The sequence below is a fragment of the Parasteatoda tepidariorum genome, chromosome X2 (assembly GCF_043381705.1).
Source record: "Parasteatoda tepidariorum isolate YZ-2023 chromosome X2, CAS_Ptep_4.0, whole genome shotgun sequence".
In the NCBI taxonomy this organism is placed as follows: domain Eukaryota; kingdom Metazoa; phylum Arthropoda; class Arachnida; order Araneae; family Theridiidae; genus Parasteatoda; species Parasteatoda tepidariorum.
In genome coordinates, this window is record NC_092215.1 from 30,041,589 (window position 1) to 30,063,315 (window position 21,727).

Consider the following 21,727-nt stretch of genomic DNA (forward strand, 5'->3'; position numbering starts at 1 on the left):
AAATTTAGTGATATATGCGTCAAAAATTTTTTTTTCGTCATGAGCTTATAGCTCTGCTTCAAACCTAAAAGAGGGGACTTTGAAAATAAGTAAATATTCATAGGTAATAATGATTTCAGTTTGATTTTAAATTTTGGCTTCTATATCATAAAAATCGTTGAAGGCGAATCAAAATTAATAATCAAAACTATCATTCAAAGCTAAAGATGATTAAATTGAAAACAAGTAAATATGATATATTTTCATGTTGATTTCAAAGTTTAGGTTTGATAATTTTACAAGCATTAAAATTTTGTGGTATATGTGCCAAAAGTTTTTTTTTCGTCACTTGTCATGAGCTTACAGCTCTGCTTCAAGGCTAAAAGTGGTAGCCTTGAAATCAAGTAAATACGCTATAGCTATTAATATTTCCAAGTTAATTTTAAAGTTTGGATTTTACATTCTAACAACCATTGAAATTTTGTTTTGTATTTGCAAGTGGTTTCTTGTCACACTGTGCATATTTTGTTTAATTTGTCTTCAAAAACCTTCTAAAAGATGGCAACTTTTCAATTTAAAAACTAATAAAATTATTCTTTAACAAAAGTGCAATGGAAAGTGACATCTGCCGAAAGAATGCTGTGTTGTATTTAACTCTATTTTGGTAGCTAAACTAGCTCATATTTTTCTTTAGCATTCTTGAGAATTGCTTAAAGAATGATAAATTTTTTTGAAGGGATGCAAGAAAAAACATCATTTGACAAAGCAAGACAGACAATCTTCTGCATTATTTTGTACTCAGACAAGAATTGTCATTCCCCATAAAAGCTCGCACTCAGATATCCTTTTTTTATGATTTGATGTTGCCGTTTTGCTTTGTACGCCGTTAATTAGTTCAGCTGTCCCATTAGGAAGTTTATAGCAGGAGATGGTAAACAGAAAAAAAAAATGAATCGAAGCTTGCCAAGAAAACTTCGCCAAGAACGCTTTCAATGAATGTTACTAGAAATTTTTGAATCTCATAAAAGAATTAAATTAAAATAAAATGTTGGAACTACTAATCTACTACTGTGAAATGCCATGAGCCATGAAGTTGGCTGTAGATGAATCAGTTGTCGTGATTATTATGAGAAATAAAGTGGTGAAATATTATGATTGACAAGTTTTATTGCAATGTTTAAAAAGTTTTATTGCGAGGAGGAAAATATTCTTGCTTAAGAATGAGTGATAGTTTACTAGCCTATTTTAAAATGAATCTCAATACCAAATACTACTACTATGCTTGTGATAAAATGTGGTATCCTGACTTCAAATAATACAATAATGCTGTCTCCAAGATTATATATGGAATACCGAGCTGCCATGATTATTTGGTAACTTGTAATTTGGAATCTCATAAAAGAATTGAATTAAAATACAAGGTAAGAACTACTATTCTACAACCAAACTACTAATCAAATAATATAATAATGTAATCTTTAAGATTACATATGGAATACTGGGCTGATGTGATTATTCGGTATATTGTAATTCGGAATCCTATAAAAGAATTGAATTAAAATAAAATGTTAGCGCTATTAATCTACTACTATGTATATTTTGCTCGAAAAAAAGTATTATTCTTTTATTATCTTTTCATTTACTTCAACATATTTTTTAAAATTATTTTAAATGGGAGTTGCATTATATGAATCATACTTTAATAAATGACGGCAGTATTAATGGAAACATCGCTTCCTAGTCAGTTAGCTTTACTTGCAAATACTTTAGAGTGCTTGTTTTCTTTGCTCTCAATATTTTGCAATGCAATCATTACGTCATATAGTTTTAATTGCGGACAGGCTGTTACAGAGTCGATGGTCAGATTTGAGTTTATCTCATAAAAATGTAAACTTAAAATCATCATTTCTATTCTTACCACCAAATTCCATTTTTAAGCGCCATTTTTAATATATGGGGTTAAGTGAACACCTTAAACTACAAATATTGCGTTTTAGTACGTAAAAACTTTATTACTAGGTCAAAAGATATTTAACTTGTTACGTTTTTTATTTTTCACATTGTTAATTTTATATTACATACAATAAATAGTAACTTATGAAAAAATTACTGATTTATTTTAAATTTCCGAGTACAGGGAACTGAAGAAAATATTTTTAAAATTTTTATTTATGCTTTTATTGTGTGTTTGCACATTTGTAATATTCTTATTGTATTGGTGCATTGAACCAGGGCTAAAGAGAATAGAAGGGCTAGTTCATTCCGCTCTTAGAGCTGAAGCTACGATTTCCCTCCTCATGACGTCACGCTGCACACAGATCTCGGAGATCGCAAGCAAAGATATTATGAAAACTTAGTATCATTTTCTCTGTAAAGTTCGATTTTTTCTTGATATTAGCTTTCAAACCTTATGCAATTAATATATCATTTCCTTTCAAAAACATAGTTCTCAAAAATTTTCTTGGGCAAAATGTTAAATACCATTTTAAACTAATAAAAATATTTTATTAGTTATCATAAATGACGCTATAAAAACTTTATTTAAAATTTTCAGTTTTAACTTTTATTATTAAAAAAAATTTAGTGCATGTATCGACAATTTTTTAGCTACATATTGTTCAATAACAATAATTTTTAAAGTTAGGTTAAATTTAGAATCTTGATTTTAAAATATGCTGTTAATGGAAATTTGTTTACACTTAATCATTAGGAAACAACAACCTTAAAAGCTAATTATTCCAACAAAATAATAATTTAGGTCCATAAAAATATTATAAATTTTACAATTGTTTATAGATATTTAAATTTAAAATAATATAATTACATTAAAAAATAATTATATTATAATTAAAAAAATAACAAATATTCAGAATAACTACAGTGAAACCTACGTTATGAAACTAGGAGAATTTTAACTATTAATTATCTATACTTTTCATATAAGTTTTTATTTTGTTTGACTTACGCATTTTTTAATTCTTTCGTCTGCCTTTTTTTTTGAAGTAGCTGGGCGGTTTCAATTTAGATGGCGAATTCTTATAAAATTTCTGAAATTTAAAATGAGAATATTGCTGTTTTATTCACTGCGGGATATCGTCCCTCTAATTCACTTATAAATTCTTTGATGACGCTTTATTTTCTGTCCCATGCACAAGTTAAAAAACATTCTCAAATTCCTGACACACTTCCATCCATTCTGCTAGTGGAACAATTAGTTCTCCCTTAGATAAGAGAGCACTTGGTAGAGTTAGAGCAATTTTAAAATCATTCTAATCAGCAATCTAAGCAAACGATTTCGCATATCTTCATAATTTTGTTTTAAGAAATGCTTACTGCATATTCGTTCATATTTAATATTAACTGGGTCATTTCATTTCGTTTGCAACGTTGAAGCCATTCTTTACATAGTTGTTCATTTACTTTAGGGAACAGGTGGAAAATTATATTTTTGCCTTTTGTGTTTCTATCAGAATTTTTGTAAGTTGCAATCGCACAAACTGGCATTTCATAAATAATTTTAAATTTTTGTAATTAACTTCACAAAACTGAGAAAAATCATTAAAAGAAACATAGAAAGTCTTGGAATATGTCACAAAAAGGAATGCTCCAATATTAGTCAAAGCTAGTTAGACCGAACGCTTCGTTCTTGAAGTAAAAGCTCAAGTTTTGCGCCACCGTGACGTCACAGGCAAAAATCGGAGGTTTGGCGCGGGGAGAGTTTCTTCAAAGGAGTGAACTAGCCCTTCTATTCTCTTTAGCCTCTCCTGGATAAACCTTTTTGAAAATTATGAGTAATCACTTGATTTTATGATACATATAGAATAATAATTCTTATCATACGCATAGAATAATCATTCTGTATTATTCTTTAGAAATTTGAAATATTGTCATAAACTTAGGGTGTTGGGGGATTTTTGTCCATATACTGTATTTTAAAAGATAAAAAAATATTAAACTCTATGTTGTGTTCATCGCTACTATGCTTCGAACTGTTCCAAAACTGTCATTTTGCACAAACACTTCCAAATCTATAAGTAGACATGAAATGTTAATTTAAGGTAAATTAATGTAAAGTTAAATAAAAAAATATGATAATGAATTTTATGCATTATTTGTAATATTTTTCTAGTTTCTAGTTCATGAACATTTACTAGAGAACCTTCTGGAAAAAAGACGTTTATGAATATGCGAGTTTGCGTGGGAATTAATGATGTCTAACTCTTTTCTTGAAATGCTTTTGCACAATTTCAAAATTTTGTAATCTAAGCTTTAATATATGTCATTTAAATTTTATTTCTTTAACTGTTATGTTATTCCATAAAATATAATTTGAAATAAAATACCTTTGAATCTAAAAAAATGTAAAAATATAAAATTTTAAATTAGCATTTGCCTAGAAATAACTTACATACACCCACCCATTCACGCGCACACACATGTACATGCAAGCATGCATTTATCTATCCCATTATCTATGCATGCATGCATCTATCTATCCCTTTATCTATGCATGCATGCTTCTATCCATGCATGCATACATTTACTATCCATGGATGCATGTATGCATTTGTGTATCCCTCTATCCATGCATGCTTCTGTCCATGCATGCATACATTTAGAATCCATCCATCCATCCATACATACATACATACATATATGCATACATACATACATACATACATACATACATACATACATACATACATACATACATACGTGCATACATGCATACATACTTACATGCATGCATACATACATACCGTCTAAGTAAAGAATTTTCTGAATAGATTCGATTAACAAAGTCATATTGAGTTATTTTCTTTCCATCTTCTCAAAAAGATTTAAAAATCATCGTTTCTGAAAAAGTTTAAGTTTTAGTAAAAAACTACTTTGATAATGGAGCCCTTTATCTAAAAATAATAATGAGTGAATAAATATTTAGTGAGTATTATTTTTCTTTTATTTTCAGACTAATGAAGATCCAAGTTTCTTGAAAGAACAAGTTTTAAAAGCAGAAATGGAGTCCGATAATTACCGGCTACAACTGGAGGAAACGCAAGATGTAAGAAACTTCACTTAGTTTTTAGCTTAAATTAAAAAAAAAAAAACCATGTCAATAATAATTTTTAGGTGAGGGTTTTGCCAACTGAGATGTATATGTTTTAGTGAAGATAACTATAAGCTCAGAAATTTTAGTAATACATAATCAATAATTCAATTTCATTAACACATTAAACAAACTTTCAATTAATACATTAAAATATCATATCAACAGAAGTTAAGTCCGTACAAATTAAGTCCATACCCACTCCTTTAGTTTTCAAATAGTTGCAGCTATTATTATATAGCTATTATTATATATTATTATATATATTATAAACGTGATACAGTTCAAGACAATGTTTTATTTTATTTTATAACTGACTTTATATAGCTGATCCAAAACTGAGTTTGCGTCTATCAATATTCTTATCCATAGCCTTGTAATTTTGAACCCAACCCAAAAGACAAGGGAATTCCTGGATCAAAAATTGGTACAAATTATCCTTTGTGGAGGATTTTTCGATGAAACTTACACAAATTTGTGTTACATGGAGATAAAAACCACGAAAATCTTCCACGGTTAACGCGATGGCAAGGGAATTTTAACCTATGATCAGTCCATCCCTGAGGATATTTTATGTCATCACTGTGGTCGATGTGAGTCGGGAACAGAATTCAGGATCGACCAGCCAACGCTGGGTTCGAACCTGTGTCACCTCATTAGGAGGCGAGTGCTCTAACCCTTGAGCCACCGTAGCTCTCAAGACAATGTTTGGAACACGCCAACGAAAGGGATAACGATCGACGTCATCACTAACCCTGTTTAAAGGAAATAATGAGAAAGTGACTCAACACTAAAAATATGAGATCGCTTTCAATACCAATTGGTAGAAAACTTTGGAGAACTTTCGTGATATTAGAAACGAATAAATTACAGCGCGTAAGCAATCTTGTCTTGTATATAGCAACTTTGCTATATCTAGACACACTAAATACAACTGCAGTTTTTGAAAATTAATAGGGTGGATATGGGTTTAAATTGGCACCCTTTACAATCCTTAATGATATCTTACTATTTTTGTTTTTTATACTTACATGAAATCGCGTTCGGCCAAAGCTATTTTACACTTATTTTGGTCCCAGTGCTTTTATTTAAATTATTCTTGTTTACCAAATTATGGTAAAATTAAGTTCGCTTCCTAAATTTTGATTAATTTTATTTACTCTTAATTTGAATGAAATCATGATTAATTTTTGAAGTATATTTAATTCCGTGTTTCAGAAACTTTCAAATCTGACAGAGCAGTTGGATAGTGTTCTGAAATGTAACTGTAAACTAGGTGTTGGAATGGATTATGTGATAGCAACTGTCAATGAATTAAAATCTTTAATGGAATGGACTGCAGAGGAAAAAGAAGCAAAAGCGGATAGTCAAGTTATATTCCAAAAACTACAGCAGCTTGAACGAATACAAAAGGTAATTTCAAAATTATTCTAACTTTAATTTCAGAATTTTTGATTATTCAGAATTATACGCATTCAGAGACACTAAATATTAAAATAATACCACCTAGAAGAGAGAAGCCCTTCGCACAGGTTACCATAAACAAGAAATCCGATCCATAGCAGCCCGTACATTGCTCAATCTTTCTTATTTTCCTGCGCAGATTCAGGTACATCTGATTACTAAATTGAACCGTGCGGAGGCCTTCTCTCTTTTAGGAGGTGTTGATTAAGCACTTTTGTTATTAATTCAGCTCTAATGGCAATAACTCATCTCTATATAGTGTGCAAAAAGAAGTAGAATAGAATAATTCCAAATTCTTAAGATTAAGAATAATTCCAAGTTCTTAAGATTCAGAATAATTCTGAATTTTTAAGATTCAGAAAAATTCAAAATTCTTATTTAGAATTATACGTATTCAGAACTATTAAGTATTCAAGACTCTTGTAACTCAATTTTAGATAATAATTCGTCTATACAGATACACTGGGTATATCTCTAAATCTGGGTATATCTGGGTATATCTATTGATTAGATTTTCATTTACTGAAATATTATCTTAATGATTCGAGGAGTAGATCTAAAAATATTTAAATGGCAAAAAGTTTCATAGATGACAATTCTATTTTTTCAGTCCCTGCAACATTTGAAGCTTATTATATCTGATACAATAATTAATTAGCATATTTAAGGTTTAACCTTGGAATCCTATCGAGGGCATGCTTACGTCGCAGGGAAATGATGAGGATGGAAATTTGATCAAATCCTCAAGATTATAAATTTTTGGAAGTTTATATTAAGATATCCGATTGGTTTCAACACTATATTTTTTAAAAAAAAATGCTGAATTAAAATTTTAATTTATTGTTTGGAAAGCAGGAGTCTTAAAATTAATAGTAAATTCAAAGTAAAGTTTAAGAATTTATAAAATAGTTTTAAAAAAAAAGCAGATAAATTAAAAAAAATTTATGTCACGCAAACAGTTCTTCAACAAATTGTAATATATTTCAATTTTTTTTTATAGATCAAAAATGTAATTACTTGTATTTTGAACCAAAATTTTAAAAAATTTTAAAAAGACAATAAAATGAAATTAAATATATTGTTTAATATTGATTGTTTAATATTAAAGAAAATTTATAAATATTCTTACTTAAAAGTTTGATAAAAATAGCAAATTCAAACTTGGACGTTAGCTTTTATTTCATAAATCATAACATCACTAATAATATACAAAATATCAAAGAATTATATTATAAATTTATTTTGACGTGTGTGTTAGCATAAAGAAATTTTCTTAAAATCAACAACACTCAGAAAATGCAAGAAAATTCTGAAATTTTAGAAAATCCTGACAACAAAAATATTATTATTTCGAAAATTAATTTCTGAAAATGAATTTTATATGTCTTAAATAATTTATTCAAATAAAAATTATTAAAATACACAAAGCATAACTAAATAATTTCAATTTCTTTTTCGGGAGTTAACATCTGCTTTCTGTTTCGACAAAAAAAAAAGAGAAACTGTAACTGTTCTAAAAATTGAAGTTCAAAAATTTAAAAGGTTTTGGTAAGCTAATGAACAAAAGTTCAAATATGAACAATAAAAAAAAAATCGAAATTTAAGATGAATTTGCAGATTTTCACCCAGTTCGTATACTTTAAAATAACTACTCCGTGGTTTGATTTTCTTAAACAAAGTAAGTGATTTGATCAAATCCCTTAACTGTTTTAGTAAAAAGATGAAATGAACAAGTCTGTTGAAAGTAACAAAAAAGAAATAAACAAAAATAAAGAAAACAAAAGATGAAATAAACATGCGGATTTTTAGTTATGATTTAATTTAAAAGTTTCCTTTCTCCTGTCCAAAATATTGGGGCCATATTTCCCAGATTGCTGCTACCCCCTATATTTTGGGAGTCAAAAATCCGAATCCATCAAAAAAAAAAAAAAAAAAAAAAAAAAAAAAAAAAAAAAAAAAAAAAAAAAAAAAAANAAAAAAAAAAAGAAGAAGAAAAGAAGATGTATTTATTCTGAGAAAGTTCGTTTTTGTGTCTGATTTCGTAACTTCAAATATCGTCTGCACTTATTAATTAGCATATTTGAGGTCACCCCTTCCAGCCATAAGATTGACTCCTAGAACGTGAAGATCCGATCATTTGATCAAATCTTATTCAGGGTGATCCTTTTTTGCGCACTGGGAAACTGGGATACGTAATTAAGTTCGAAATTCGGGTACCTCATGAATTCAAAGTTCATTTGGTGAGACGAATAAACATCTGTAATATGATCATGAAACGATTATTTTTTTAAACGAATGATAACTGGTGAGGAGAAATGGGTTGTTTACAACAATATGGTGTGCAAACGGTTTTAGTCCTGAGGTGAACATTCACTATCAACGTCTTCAAAACCAGAACTTTATCAAAGTATGTGGTGGTTTTTGAGTTTGAACCAAGGAACGGAGCAATCAATTCAGATGTGTACTATGCGCAATTGGATAATTGAACGAATCAGTCATCCAAAAACCTTCTGAGCTCACTAATCGTAAAGTAGTGGAGTTCCATCACGACAGCGCTAGACCACATACATATTTTAATACTGGTCAAATGCTATAGGAACTTGGATAGGATGTGTTGCTCCACCCACCATACTCACTAGACCTTACGTCATCAGACTCTTACTTGTTTCACTCTCTTCAGAACTCCTTGCGTGGAACAACGTTAAATTCACATGAGGCTGTTCAGTTTTTCACAAATAAAAACAGGTCCTTTTACTGACGAATAATTATGAAGTTCACCGAATGATGACAAAAGGTCATCTAACAAAACACAACATATATCATTGACCAACTTTTAACCTAAATATATGACTGTGAAAAGTTAAGAAAAAAGAGACTAAACAACTTTTCTTAACCCAATGTAAATAAGAAGGTAGTAATATGTCACTATAGCTTTAGCAAGGAGACGGCTTGTTACCAAAGAACAGTTTGCTTCAATATTTGGAAAGCACCATTCATCTCAAGAATACTCTTACAGTAGGCTGATGATGTCACCTTTCAAGATTTTGTTGCCTTATTTTTAAATATTTTTCATTTTATTTAAATATTTTTCGAACTTAAACGTATGAAACGCACTCTCAGAAATAAAACTCTCACTTTTGATGATTCAGCAGTTCTTGACCAGTAATCCGGTAATGTTGATCACGTAGTTCATTTCACGAAATCACATGATTTGTTACGAAAGGTGAAACTTCAAATATATGACAAAAATGTTTCATCAATTCGAAATCTCATCTTAGTGCATTGTGGGAGATTTTTTATTTATCAGGAATGACCAAACTGGAATTAACACTACAGAATCGCAATTAAAGCAACGAAATAAACCAATCGGTCTGTATGGTGGTCAACGAGTTGGCCTCGTACCGTGATGACTCCGGGTTCGAATCCCGCTTCGGGCATGGGTGTATTTTATCTCTCTTCTTATATATATCCTTCTTGCGTTGTTGGGGAGACATTGTTTCACCTGTATGGAGTCCATGATAAAGGGATAGTTAGAACATTTTGAAACATTAGGTACTACCAGGTGCCTTTTTTTCGGAAAAAAAATTGAGTGACTATAGTTATTTCGTAACTTCGACGAAATTTTTGATCGGGAAATATACCAGGGAACGGTTTGGTCAAAAGCAAAGAAAGTATCGTGATATCTGAGTATCTATTTTTTACAGTGCATGTGTTTGTATAATGATCTCTTAAGTGCAATTAGAAAAGTGAATGTTTTTTTTTATGAAAATGTGCAATTTCAATATGATTTTTTTTCTAGGATTTGGAAAAGACAGCTACGGAATCGGAGGAAATACGACTACGAGCAGAGCAGGAAAGAAGTAGTCTGGCAATTTTGGATGAAAAGGAAGATAAATCTGAGGATTCCGAATTAAATATATGTGATACAAATCTGCATCAAAACCAATTAACACTTTTAGACAACTGTTTAAAAGAAATAGACTATCTGAATTCATCCCCACCTCAATCTGATCCACTGCAAGACGATGATAATGTCTTATTGATTGACTTAAACACTCCAGAATCTACAGATGCTGAACCAATTACTCCAGTTCACAATGTTGTACGTACAAAAAGCAATGATTCTCATGATTCTTTGGGACCAAATATTAGTGAAGATGAAGGATTAGGAGAAGAAAGTCGCCGAGGTGATTCGACTGGGCCAAGCAGTTTTATTGAAATTCACGAGTCAATTCCAGCTTTAACTGGCTTAAGCACAAAAGTTCCACATTCATTAGCCAATCAAATTGTTGTAATAGACTCAGAAGGTCATTCCAAGGTCAACGAATGGAATGATCCTAATGACTCAAAAAGTAGTTTAGACATTTGCATGTGTGCCATCGGTAATTTACGCGAAAGTTTGAAGTCTAAAGAAAATGAACTGTTGAAATTGTCTGCCATACAAAATGATCAGAAGCAAATTGCGGAGCTGCAAGACGTTATTCTTAATCTTCATCAGGAATCAGCGAATTTGAAAGCCGAACTTGATAAGGTTAAGAAAGAGAACTGTACATACAAGGAGCAAGTGCTTGAGTTAGAAGAAGCAGAGAACGATGCAAGACTACAATCTCAAAAACTCGGTGAAAAACTTTTGTTCCTCCAGGAAAAAGACACGCATTTTCAAGCAAAACTTAGTGAAACAAAGCAAGCCTTAGAAAACTGTTTGGAACAGTTAAATTTGAAAGAAGTAGAGGAACAAGAGCTACGTTCGCAAGTAAAATATTTAGATACCCTTGTTCAAAAATATGAAGAACAAATTAAAACAATGGAAATAGTTGAACTTGCTCTTCGAAAACGTTTGATTGAAGAAGAAGATGAAATGAAAGAAATGGAAAAATCCTTAGCTAAAACTTCAGTTGAAAAAGTGGAGAGGGGAACTCAAATGTATGAGGCTATTTCCAATAAATGTGATGATAAAGTTCCACATAGTAATGTAGATATTGCTAATATATCCGTTCAAGTTCCTGATGATTCTGTTTATAAGTCATATTTTATTGAGAACAGTGTACAAACAGAGGATTATGAAATAAACATTTCACCTCCTTTAGCCTTTAAAGATGTGAGCCAAAGTGATAATACCCACCAAGCAGTTGCAGACATATCAGCCAGTAAGTACTTTTTATTTTGACTCAATATTTAACTGAAACGGAAAACTTAGCGGAAACTTAACGGAAAAATTTGAACACTCTGCTTAATGGGTTTTACTGTGAAAACCACTTATTTCAGACAAATATTTGAAAACTAAAAATGTTATAATTTTCATCTTATGAGCAGTTTGGTCTCTTTAAAAGTTGAAAGATACGAAGAAGCGAACTGCTTGATTTTTTTCACGAATGCAACAATTTTTTGGCTCTTTTAGACCGAAGTTTTAGTCAATATTTTTCTGGAAAGAATAAAGTTAAAAGTAAGGAGCAGTTTTTAAATTGTTTCAGTTTTTTTATTTTCGTGGTGCATACAACTATAGTGATGGCAGTATTTTAAAGGGATTAAGCCACTTTGGGATTTTCTTATTTATTTCATAAGTGCGCTGCCACCCATTTAGTTTGGTGGGTAGAGTATTCACCCACCACGTCTTCGTTTGAGGTTCGATTCCTCATGAAAGTTAAGTGTCCGATTGTATTGTACTTTCTTTGACTGTGTTTAAGTGGTATCTGTATATGAGAATTTAATGTCTCCTTTGGCCTCAGATCCAGAAAAGGCTTAATGTCTAAGAGCTGGAAAATAATTTAAATATTATTACTTACCTTCATATCATTACTTCACATAATTTTACCTGTAAAATTACTGATTTTCCTGTGAATATTTGCATGTATTTTTACAGTAATTCTTTATTTTTAAATCTCTGAAAATTTTAAAAAGACTCCTAATAAAGTCTTTCCTGTAGATTCCCACCTATTTTTAACGAAAAAACTATTTAGCAGTATTTAAAAGCAGATTTCTGAAAGTTAAATTTTTTTTCAAGTTAGCTGGACAGATAACTCTTATAAATCTTCACCGATTGAGAAAATTTTTTTTAAGCAAACAATCAAACAAAACTTTATTGGGAACAAAAACAAACACATAAATACAATTCGTCGCCAAGAGGAAAATCCTGTTCTGGCGACAAAGAAAGGTAATACAATAAATTTAAAATAGAAATTAAAAAAAAAATACATGAAACCATGTAAAAAAAATAACAAAGGTAACATAAGAAATTCATCTGGATTGGCACAAGACTTTTATAAAAAATCAAATGCCTCTTTTAAAGTAAAAAATAGAGATCTAAATCGTCAATGTTCATCACAAATTGAAATAAAGCAAGCTTAAAAGAAGAATATATTTGGATATTTTGCAACTGAAATGGTAATTTATTATATAATTTAGGTGCTAAGTAAAAAAACTGTTTTCGTGAAATTTCTTTTGTAAATGGGGAAACTCATATATTTTATAGTTGGTCTCCTTTCAGACACATTAGCTTTTAATTTGCATATTAGTTTATTGTAGTGTAAAGTAAAATACGAAAAAATACATTATGGCGAAATGGTAATAGATTAATTCTTGTATATATATTGGCAGAAGTTATACTTGAATTATTTATATTTAGAGAATTAATAATCTTGAAGCATTTATTCTGAACTGAGATTAAAGGAAGTAAATTAGTTTTATATTCACCGCCATACATTATTGCACCATAATTAATTAAAAAATAAAACCAGGAGTAATAGAGTGCTTTCATAAAATTGAAACGAATTATACTCCTAAGGTGATAAAATGTAACTGAAACAAAANAGGGAAGTAAATTAGTTTTATATTCACCGCCATATATTATTGCACCATAATTAATTAAAGAATAAAACCAGGAGTAATAGAGTGCTTTCACAAAATTAAAATGAATTTTATTCCTAAGGTGACAAAATTTAACTAAAAAAAAACGCAATTTTTTAACTAAATTGTTTTAACTAAATTTAAACTATATATTTAAATTTATACATTCTTTATGGATGTATTTTATTTTATTGCGTAATTTTTTTAACTATAAGTAATTTTTTGACGATTTCCGATGAGGAATTTAGAATATTTTTCTAGAAATGCGCTATTCTTGCAAAAATCGGTTTATGAATACAATCCTAATGTTTAATGTAGCCAAAATAAATTTTTAATCATTCCTAAACTTAATCATACTTAAAATTTTGACCTTTGCAAAATATGATTGAATTAAGTACCATTTTATGCAATCTAGTTGAAATAATGTAGTTATTTAAAAGGATTTCCCTCTTTTATTAGGCAACGTTTCAAAATGCTTTAATAATTATTTTTGCATGAAAGGTTTATTATTCAATAAAATGCTTTCACATCACTTTCAAATATTTTGGTAACTCTTGGAGATATTCTATTTTGATTTTACTAAATTATAAATTTGTCATTGCAGCATAATATTAGTAAAAATAATTCCTCCGGTTAAAATTTTTCCGAAATTTCAGATAGTTTTTTTCTAAAACAAACTGTATTTACAGTAATTCGACGCAACTCCGGACTAAATATATTTATACATGCATACTAATATATTAATAAAGCTTCACTTTTTGCATGCCCATTATCTGGAGAAATATAAAACTATTCTTTTTTTAACAAATCTCAACATGCATATTTAATTTTTAGTTATAAACTTTGAAGTATGGCTGTGTTATGAAACATGCAATTGTGGTTCCATTAAATATTTTTTATTAAAAATATCGATAAAGAAAATTATTTGAGCGAACTTTTTGAAATTCTGTTATAGAACAGCCGAAATATTCACCAAAAATGTCTAGCGCTAAAAAGGTTTATAAAAGCCATCGTCCAAGAAAAGTATGAATCTTTTAGTAATTTTCTTGTTGAATTTTTTTTAATCAAATTTAACGGTTAATTTTTTCTCCTACCATCATCACAGAAATTCCGCCTATTTCTTAGTTTTCTTACAGCTTGTCTAACTTTCAATAGGCTTAAAGCGTAATTACTAAGCAGAGAAAAAAAAAGAAGCTCTAAACTACCGGAATACGGAAAAATTTACCATATTTCTGACTCTATGAGTACAACAAAGAAGCTCAGTAATTTTTACCGAAGAACTTTTATAATGATTTTCACAAAATTATCAATAAAATATAGTGTTATAATATAGGTTAAAATTTTGTAAATGCTGTGAAATTTGGTAATTTTATTATGATGCAGGGTACAAAAACGACTAAATCTGGCTAAATTTACTTTTTAATTTTGTATTTTTCAGATGTGTGGCAATAAGAAATGCAATTTTGAAAATCAGAATTGCCTGTAAACGATTACCATATGAACGAAAAAATTACCAAATGAATGGCTAAAATACAATATATTTTAGTTTCATCAACCAGAATTATTTTTTTACCATAAATATCTTTACTATACAGTACAGTAATTTGACCAGGATTTTTTTCTCCGAGTACAATCAATGTTGGAATCAACAGTTTGCGCTGTTCTTCTTGCATTTTAACTTCTTTTTGTGGTTGTTTATTTTACTGCTACCTTTTTATAAAAAAACATAGCTCAAAATAATTTTCGACAATGGAGAAAATTTAAAATGCATGTTTGCAAGAATTGATATTTTTCAGAAAGCGCTTTAAATTTAAAAAAATGAAACATAGATTAATATTCGCGTTTGGAAAAATGAACACCACTAAAAATGCGTGTTTCAGAAAAGGGCTACACTTTGAAATGTGTGTTTGAAAAAATAAACAGAGATCAAAATGGCGTTAAATTAAAACTGAAATGTCTTTTGTATATTAACGCATAAACGTCTAGCAACAAAAAGAGGTCCATATAAGTAAAGCACCTATGTATAAAGAAGTGGTAGTAAACATTTTATTTTATTCCGAGTGAATATTTCTTTTTATTTTCCATCACTTTAGTTTTTAATAAAGATTGTACTTAAAAATCAGATCCAAATATAAATATTTATTCTATTAATACATTATGGTAAACAGAGCTTTCTTGTTTCCTCAAAATAAGTGCTAATTACTACTTTTTCTTTTTTGATAAAAAGGAAATTTCCTTTTAATCCCTTAACTTAACAGAATATCGGGCTTGTATGTTAAGGGGTTTAAAGAGCATTAGGTACGAATAGTTTAAACATGGAATCTGAATTTTTAATATCTGCGTCTCTTCAAAAGAGACCGCGTACCAAATCATTAGGAAAGCGAAAATTCTCTTAGTTTTTGTAAACACCACAAATAATCATTATTCACTAGTTATATACCAGATTTACAAACCATGATTTGAGGACATATGAGTGGAATGTCTTCGCAAACTTTTGTTACTTGAGGACACCCATATATTCATGGAAAAATAATTTATATATGCAAAAAAAATTTTTTTTAGAAATTTATAACTAATATCAGGTGCAGAATCATTTTCATTGAACTTGATTTCATTTCAAAGCAGTTTTGAAACATCATACAATATTCTGTATTTGAGCATAAGTAAATTGAATGCTTACATGATTATTAAAATTTGTTTAGTTTTTGCTGAAATTATTTTAAAACGAGAATAGAGCTTTTAACATGTTGCTTCTTTTTTGTTTTTTTGTTTGTATTCTGTGTGTTCCTATCTTGCTCAAAAAAAAAAAAAAAACATGCGCATTTCAGATTTTTGTTGTTGATGGTTATAAAAAAAAGTTTTGAATAATTCGATAACATTTTAAGGGGAGGTGTTAAAACCTATAAAACATTTTCCTTCCTCAAAGCTTTTGAAAATTATTGAGAACAGTCGAAGAAATTTGAGGACTGCTAGTCACCTTACACTAGTTACTTCATTCAAAAAATGATCGTCATAAAATAGTTCAAAAACTGACCTCAAATGCCATTTTCATTGCGTTAAATAGATTTTTTCATTTTTTGAAGCCCTTTTTAATCAACATATCTATTTTTTTCTTCTTAAACGCAATGTTCAAATTATGTCCTTTTCTCAAACTCGCATTTTGCGTTTTGACTTAAAAATATTATCAACGGTTTGTTCCTTTTTTTATAAATCTTCGTTTCTTTAGCTACTATAACTACGAAACTGTTTAAATTAACTGATTAAGTACTTTTAAAGTACGCTTTAAGAGCTCTTTTATTCAGACATGCTCTCATTTATTAGCTATTAATGACACATAATAACTTTAAGATCACTGCATATTATTACACTGAAAAATAGAACTACAAATGTAAATTATTATTTTTTGTTTCTTGATAAATCATAAAAAAAACTAATAGAATGCTTTTTTTTAGCAAATATAAAATTAAAAACATATTTATTTTCTTATTTATTCAAGTTAGTTACGTAAAAAAAATATTAAGGCTATTAATTTTTCAAGTTACGAAAATAATTTATAAAAACAAGCCAAAATATATTCCTATGAGACGTTTGCATTACTGTTATTCTACTTTGATTTAAAACATAGAAAAAGAAAAACACGACTTTTGATTTTAAAATATATCTTTTTTCAATATTGATTACACTGATTTTTAATATTGATACAGCATTGACTATTAGGTTAAATACGAAATTTTTTAAAATTTGATATAATTTTTCTATATGAATAAATTGATTCACTGTTATATTGCTATAAAACTTACAAAAAAAAGAACTCATAAAAATTTTCATTTCATTTACCCCAATCTTTTTTTACCACGTAAGTTTTCATTTTAAAATCTGATATTTTTCATCTTTGTAACGAAAATTATTTTTTTATTATCAGGTTCAGAGTCCAATATTTCAACATTATCTGAGATACCTTGTCCTATTCAAAAAGAACTTCTAAAACGACTGCATCAGTTAGTTGAAGAAGACGCGAACTTGCAACAGCAGCTGCACTATGTAGACCAAATTAATCTTACCCTATGGAAGAAATTGCATAATTTAGAATTCCATATTGGAGAATGCAAACGAAAAAACATATCAGAAGATAACGCAAGCGATAGTTGTATAGAATCCGAAGGCGATTTCTCTAGTAGGCCAGTATCACGTGAACAAATGCGTGAAGACAGTACAGCTTGCCCAAGCAAATGTGCAAGTCCTTGTTACAGCAAAAGAATTATGTCTAGTTTAGATAAAAACGAACAAGAAATCAAATTAAGGTTATTGCAATTAGAAGAGATAAACGTTGCATTCGAAAAAGAACTCGAAGTTAGAGAGAGATTATATATGGAAAAAGAGAGAAAATATGGAGAGTGGGTTCAGACAGAACAACGCTTTATTGGAGATCTAAAAAGACTGTCAGACGAAAGAGATTCATTAAAAATCCAAGTTGCCAAATTGGAAGAAGAAAAACACGAACTTTCTGAACGGGTTTTGAAATTAGAAGAAGAATTGAAGGAAAATGATGAAAAGCACCAATTAGAAATCAAAAATTTAAAATTGGAGCAGAATAAAATCATTGCACGTTTGCAATTGAAGGTGGATCAACTACTAGTCAGGGAAAAAGAACATCTTAAGCAAATTACAAATCTGAAAATAACCCAAACCAGTGATAAAGCGGAATCTGATAAACTAAAATCCAGCTATGTGGAGCTACAGCTTGAGCTGAGTCGAACTCGAGATGATATTCGCAAAAAGGAAGAGGAATTTAGAATAAGATTAGATGAGTCTCGTAGCAAACATATGCTGGAGGAAGCTAGATTGATTTCAGAACTGGAAATGCTTCGGCAGAAAAATTCAAGCTTTGATGAAATGATTAGTAACTTTCAAACAAGGCAAACTGAGTTAATTGAAATCGTTAAGCAAAAAGAGCAAGATCTGGAGTCGGCTAGATTGGAATATAAGAAGAATGTCGAAGCTACGGAAGAAGAACATCGCGCTATAGAAGCTGAGCTCAAAAAACAACTCAAACAAATGGAAGAAGGCACTTCAATTGCTACGAAAGCTCTGTCTGATGAGAAAATGCGCTTGGAGAAAGAATTGCAAAATAACATTGACGATTTGAGGTATGTGCATTTTTAAAAAATATACTCTATCATTCATTAGAAGTACGGTAACTAGTTGGCTTGAGTATGAAAGCATTTTTTAGTCGTTCTAAAAATAACCAGGGATATAATAAAATATTTAAAAGAATTAGAGGTATGTTGCTTTATGCTTACAAAACCAGTAATTTTAACCTAATTTTCAAAAATTAGTTATGAAATTTCACAACAGATGGCGTGCTCAAAATTGGAAGAACTATAAAATATAGTTTTCTGTTGCAGGTGAAATATTTGCACGAATGTTTGTTGGATTAGGTTTTTGACTGAGCCTTAATGTTGCTACAAATAGTGGTTAAAAAAAATTCTTTATAGTTCTTCTCAATCAGAACCTGTTGCCAAGATTAATCCTTTGGCTACGCTTAAATGTTACTGCAAATAGTGGTTTTAAAAAAACATTCCTTATAGCTCTTTTCAATCAGCACCTGTTAACAAAATTAGTCCTTTGACCACGCTTTAATTTTGCAGTAAATAATGGTTTCAAAAAAATTCTTTATAGTTCTTCTCAATCAGCACTTGTTGACAAGATTAGTCTTTTGACTACGCCTTAATGTAGCTGCAAATAGTGGTTTTAAAAAAAATGTTATTTATATTCTTCCCAATCAGCACCTGGTGACAAATCTCGTAAGCAATTACTGGTTTTCTGAGCAAAAGGCAGAAAACTCCCCATTTTGTTTAATTTGTTGGTCATGGTTTGGACACTTGATAACTTCCAATAAAAGATATCTTCTCCAAACTATTAATTTTCTCAAAATGATATCATATTGCTTGTAATTCTTTTAAGTATAAATATTTGGAGTAAAGCTAGAATTTATAAAAAGGTATACTTAAGAAATATTCTACTTATAAACCGTTATTGAACTAAAATTTTTCTATAAGTTTAGTATATTAACTGGTAGAAATATTGCTTACCGGAAAAAGCAGTAATTCTTGTGAAAATATATATTTTTTATCTGATACTTGTTAAAAATTGCATTTGAGCCAGATACAACTAAAAAATAACGGGAATGAATTTGGAAGTTGTTAATAGTATTACCTCTTGTGACACGTACACATAATAAATATTTAAATTCTGCATTTGAATTCAGAATATTTTCAGAAAAATAAAATTGGAATTTAACATGGCACCTAACAGTTCTTGTAATTCTTCTATGAAATATCCTCCTGAATCCGAATATAATCCCTTTTTTTCTACTCACTCATTTCGGAAAATGTTTGTTCCTCACTGCTTAATTTTACAGCGATTAATTTGATTTACATGGAACAAAATGATTTCAGCAATTAAAGTTTTTTAAGAGATGAAAGGTTCTAAGACATAAATAATTGAAGGAGGGCATCAATAATTATTAGCTGTTGGTCAACATGTTTAAGTGTCAAGCTTTACCCTTTCCCGTCTATTTTATAACTGACATTGAACAGCCGACTCAATTTTGAGTTCACGACTACCAATGTTCAACTCCGTAACCTTGTTATTTTGAATACATCCCAGAAGACAAGGGAACTCATGGATCACGCACTGAGACAGACTACCCTTCATGGAACCCTTTTTCATAGAACTAACCCCACACTTGTTTTACATAGAAAGGAAAACGACGGTTAGCTCGACAACAAAGGGATTCTAACCCAAGATCCGTCAACCATTGAGGACTTTTTGCGTCAGCACTGTGAATGGTTCGAGCCAGCTGGAAGCAGAATTCATATCAACCAGCCTCCGCTGGGATTCAAACCTGGGTCACCTCATTGGCGGATGAATGCCCTATCTCCTGAACAGCCACGACTCATTCTCAAACACTTAGTAACTTCTTATGAACCTATGCAATTACCTACGATATAAAATTGTTTTATTTTGCTCCATTCCGGATTTAGTGCCGTAAAATGCCAAAAAATTGCTAATTCTTAGCGAAATAATACAATAATTATTTATTATTCATCTTTGCAAACTACAAGTTCTGAGAAATAATCATCCAAAAACAGTACGAAGCTAAAAGATTCTATCAGGATCAGGTGTAATTCAAGTGACCATAATATAAAAACGTCTTTTAAGGTGTATTGAATTTATCTCTAAGGGGGTTTAGATAAAAACGGGTTTCACGAGGCACCCTAGTGACGTTTTCTTCCTTATTTGCTCGTTTCCTGCCCATATTTTCTTTTCTATCTTCTTTTGCTCTTATACCAAGTTTAATTTATGGATTATTTGATCTTATTTTGTATGTTTATAATGCTGTATGAATTTGGTGCATTAAAGTCAGTTCCAGCTTTTTATGCTATCAAATGTTTTTTCCTATTTAATTCAGATACAAACGTAATATAATGATTAATAATTCAATTCAGAAGTTAATATGCTATAAAATTATTTTTTTTGGTAAATCCCTAAGGACCATTTAATCAAAATATATGCTAATTAGCATGCCAACAAAGCTCTACCACAATTTTTCATTTAATATCTCATATTTAATTCTTTTTGAGACAGTTCTAAAAAAGGGCAAAGCCAATTTATGCTTGTGGCCCTGGCTAGATCTTGAGGATTTAAATAACGAAAAGCTTAGTGCCAAATATTTTTATTAACAACAAATAGCACACACATAAATTCGAATAATTATGAGAAGGAGAAAGAAAAGGTCAATTCTGTTCAAAGTCTGAGCATCTACTGCCTGTTGAGATGACGCTGTGGTTGCTACATGTTATTATTTAGTACAAAGTCTTTAAAACATCAAATTTATTGATAAAATTATAATTAATTGTTAAATAAATAAAAAAAATAATTTATTAAATGCCTTTATTGATATTTTGAGCTTTTTTAGCTGCGTGAAAGTCTGGTATTACTTTACAGTGAAATAAAATAGTTATAGTATACTATTTCAAAATATTTTATTAAATGGTCTTAGTGACATTTTGTTCCTTTTTAACTGCGTGAAAAACTAGAATTACTTTACAGTGAAATGAAGTAGTTTATATCCTTTTACAATCTAAGATATTATTTTTGTTTCAGTTTAGCTAATTGAAATCTAAAATTTAATTGTTCAATAAAACAAAAACTATTCCAAAATATTTTATTAAATGGCCTTAGTGAGATTTTGTTCTTTTTCAGCTGCGTAAAAAACTAGAATTACTGGCGTGAAAAACTGGAATTACTTTACAGTGAAATGAAGTAGTT

General features: G+C 29.7%; 1 protein-coding gene across 6 annotated transcripts in view; it reads left to right on the forward strand.

The window, feature by feature from the left end:
* The window catches only part of LOC107440918 (uncharacterized), a 153,114-nt gene that overhangs the window by 103,127 nt on the left and 28,260 nt on the right, over nt 1–21,727 (forward strand). For 5 of the 6 annotated variants that reach the window (XM_043041013.2, XM_043041014.2, XM_043041016.2 and 2 more), the window contains 4 exons: nt 4,949–5,041; nt 6,305–6,499; nt 10,350–11,697; nt 17,316–18,540. In XM_043041013.2, the coding sequence (XP_042896947.1) occupies nt 4,949–5,041; nt 6,305–6,499; nt 10,350–11,697; nt 17,316–18,540 (2,861 nt within the window). Of the gene's footprint in view, nt 1–1,043; nt 1,401–4,948; nt 5,042–6,304; nt 6,500–10,349; nt 11,698–17,315; nt 18,541–21,727 lie in introns of those variants that run through there. The other variant, XM_043041018.2, reaches the window with a different exon arrangement.